Genomic DNA, 3,312 nt, shown 5'->3' on the forward strand with positions numbered 1-3,312 from the left:
TGCTTCCAAACATCTTCAAGTGTGACACGTTTGGCTTGTGTCCACACCACTTCTCCATTGGCGTCATGTCTTCTTCGATTGCTTTTGATGGTAGACGGTTTTGTAGATAAGCCGAAGTATATACCGCTTCTGCCCATAACTTAAGCGGTAATCCTTGCTCCACAAGCATTGCTCTTGCCATCTCCATCAAGGATCTGTTCTTCCGTTCTGCTGCACCGTTTTGTTGTGGTGAGTAAGGCAAAGTCACTTGCCTATTGATTCCTTCTTCTTCACAAAATTGGTTGAATTCTTGTGAAGTGAATTCACCACCTCCATCGGATCTCAACGTCTTGATGGTACAATCTGATTGCTTCTCCACCATCGCTTTGAACTTCTTGAATAATAAGAAGATCTCCGATTTTCGTTTTAGGAAGTATACCCAACACATATGAGTATAGTCATCCAGAAACAATAGAAAATATCGGTTTCTATCAAGTGATTGGTGTTGCATCCGCCCACATACATCTGTATGCACAATCTCAAGCTTCTCTTTTGTCTTCGTTTGAGATTCTTTTGGAAAGCTTTTGCGTGACTGCTTCCCAAAGTTACATGCCTCACACACTTCCTTCTTGACTTTAAAACTTGGTAACCCCTTTACCAAGTCCTTGTCTTGCATTTGTTACAGACGCTTTCTACTTACATGGCCAAGTCTCTTGTGCCATGTTTCCTCCATTTGTGCATTTGCCGTCATGGCTTCTTCTTCGACTGAACTTAACTTGATCTTGAAGCTCTTGTTTATCATCTCAATATTCAATATCTCCTTGCCTTTTGCATCTTTGATGATGCATCTCTTGTCTTGAAAACGTACTTGATAGCCGCTTGAGATGATTTGAGGAACACTCAATAAGTTCTTCTGCAGACCAGGTACTAAGAATACATTCTTAATGATTCTTTTGCCATGGCAAGTCATGACGGTAATATCTCCTTTACCGGCTGTCATGACTGTATCTCCATTTCCGACTCTAATTGGTACTTTGATACTTCTGTTGATGTGAGAGAAGTACCGTTCTTCTTTCGTCATATGATTTGTGCAGCCACTGTCGATCAGCCAAACATCTGCGCCTAACGTTGTGGTTGATTCCTCACTTGCACTAAACAACATATGATCTTCACTTAAGTCTTCTTCTTCGAGACTTACATGTGCTCTCTCTTTGTTCTTTGAGCGACATTCATTGGAGTAGTGGTCGATCCTGCCACACTTATAACACTTGATGTTACTCTTCTGTTTCTTGCCATGATCGTCTTTCTTCGGGTTTTTTCGACACTTTTCTTCTGTGTGGTTGTTGCTCTTGTGAAAACCACACCACCTCTTGCCTTGATTGACATGGTTGTTGGTGTTGTCTCGTTTGAAACCAGATTCTCTTCCTTTGGAACGCTCCCTCTCTTGTGCTTTCTTCTCTTGCAGTAATTCTCGCTTCTTGTGCTTTTAAGATACCAAGAAGTTCTGACATTGTTAGTGAATCCAAATAGCGAGTTTGCTCTAGGACACTAACAATGCTATCAAACTTGGCTGGGAGAGAGATGAGTATCTTTGTATGAGTTGTGAGTTTGATTTCTTTTCACCATGATACGTTAATTGATTTTCCAAAACAATTAACTTATCGGTGAATGTCTTGATGTCGTCGTTGTCATACATCTTTAGATTTTCATACTCTCTATGCAGTGATTGGAGTTTAACCAATCAGACTTGTGGAGAGCCTTGATATTCATCCTTTAACGCATCCCCCGCCTCTTTTGATGATGCTGCTGCTGCAATTCGTGAGACGATTTGATCAGTTACGGCGGTTTGGAAAATTTGCAAAGCCATCGTATCATTCGCCTTTGCTTCTTCTCTGAGCGTCTTTGCTCTTGCAGTTTCAGGGGTTTCTCCCTCTTGCACCGGTCCAGCCGACACGCCTTCTTCAACCACCGACCATAGTTTTCTGGTTCGAAATATGGTTGCCATCTTGATGCTCCAGAAGTTGTACTTCTCCCCATCGAATATAGGGATCACTTGATGTGAGGAGCCTTGCATCGTCTCTGCTTTTTGCGGATGACGATACGATCTCTCTTGTTATCTCTTTTAGTGTTTTCTCTCTGGTCCTCTCAATCGCAAAGCTCTGATACCATGTTGATGTTTTGTATTTGTGTGTTTACGAGGATGAAAAAACAAAGTAAGAAAGTAATACTTTTATTGATCTGAAATTTGAATGTATTACAAACTCTGATTGTATTGTGTTACAAAGACTCGATCTATAATTATATGAACTGAACCATTGTGTTGTGATAACATACCAGACACAACTTCTTTGATCAAAAAACACAACTGTAAAACAGAACAACTTGTGTCCCTTAGTCAAATAACTAACTTATACAAATGTGTTGTGTTATGTAAATGTGTTGTGTTATATAAATATGTTATGCAAATATGTTGTGATACGAGATTTGATTATGCTTCAACAAAAAGTACATCATGAAGCCTGTCTGGCGATTCGAGACTGATGTAGGTGAAAGGAGAAGAAGAAGAAGACTTCATCGACTGTTTTTGTTTACTTCATCTCTCTATTTACATGGTTACAACTTACAAACACCTAGGACCTAGAGTGGAGACTAAACGACCTAACTAAAGCGTACACATTCCTTCCGACACAAGACTCGCTAAACAAAACTCAATCTTTGCCCTCCTTTTCAGCTGTTGTTGTTGCTGATCTTACTTCGTTTTTGAGTAGGCTTACTAGGACCTAAGCGCAGAGATAGATCACATTCACACCCACCAAAGGTAATGCCACTTGTTGCATCTTTGACACTCGCTGGTCTGCTGTTCTTGGACTTGCACGAGTCAGGGATTTGCCGGAATGTATAACATAAAGGGTAGGCTGAGTACTTGGAAACATGACATTTCTCGACCCGCTTCTCTTGTGCTACTGCAACAAGATTCTTTGGAACAAATTGGTTCGGTTTCATGAATACTTGGGACAAAATGTTGTTCAAGTTAGTTGAGTCTTGGCTAAGATAACATCTCGGGTTAATGTTCCGTTGGCTCCTTGGAGTTTTCCTTGGCGTGCACCCCAAATGCAATGCAGCTACAAAAAAATAATCAAGACTTGCTCACTGATCTGAGCAAATAATCCTCAAGAACTCAGAATAAACAGAGATTGTATTTTATACCTTCTATACAAGGCTGAAGATATTCCCCAGTTTCGGTGGTCTCATCAAGCCGTATGATGGTGTTGATGGCTTCGTTTGTACGGTCTAAAAGGGTCTTCAGGTCCATATACTCAGCCTAACATAAAA

At 40.6% G+C, this 3,312-nt stretch overlaps 1 protein-coding gene across 2 annotated transcripts in view; it reads right to left on the reverse strand.

Annotated features, from left to right (window-relative positions):
- Nucleotides 2,437-3,312, reverse strand: part of LOC104721601 — an 8,456-nt gene continuing 7,580 nt past the window's right edge. Inside the window, exons 1-2 of one of the 2 annotated variants that reach the window (XM_019231594.1) lie at nt 3,187-3,306; nt 2,437-3,101 (exon numbers count right to left, since the gene is read on the reverse strand). In XM_019231594.1, coding sequence (XP_019087139.1) covers nt 2,707-3,101; nt 3,187-3,292 — 501 coding nt within the window. In that variant the 5' untranslated portion in view covers nt 3,293-3,306 and the 3' untranslated portion in view covers nt 2,437-2,706. Of the gene's footprint in view, nt 3,102-3,186; nt 3,307-3,312 lie in introns of those variants that run through there. The other variant, XM_010439624.2, reaches the window with a different exon arrangement.

This window comes from Camelina sativa, chromosome 11, assembly GCF_000633955.1.
Source record: "Camelina sativa cultivar DH55 chromosome 11, Cs, whole genome shotgun sequence".
NCBI classification, from domain to species: domain Eukaryota; kingdom Viridiplantae; phylum Streptophyta; class Magnoliopsida; order Brassicales; family Brassicaceae; genus Camelina; species Camelina sativa.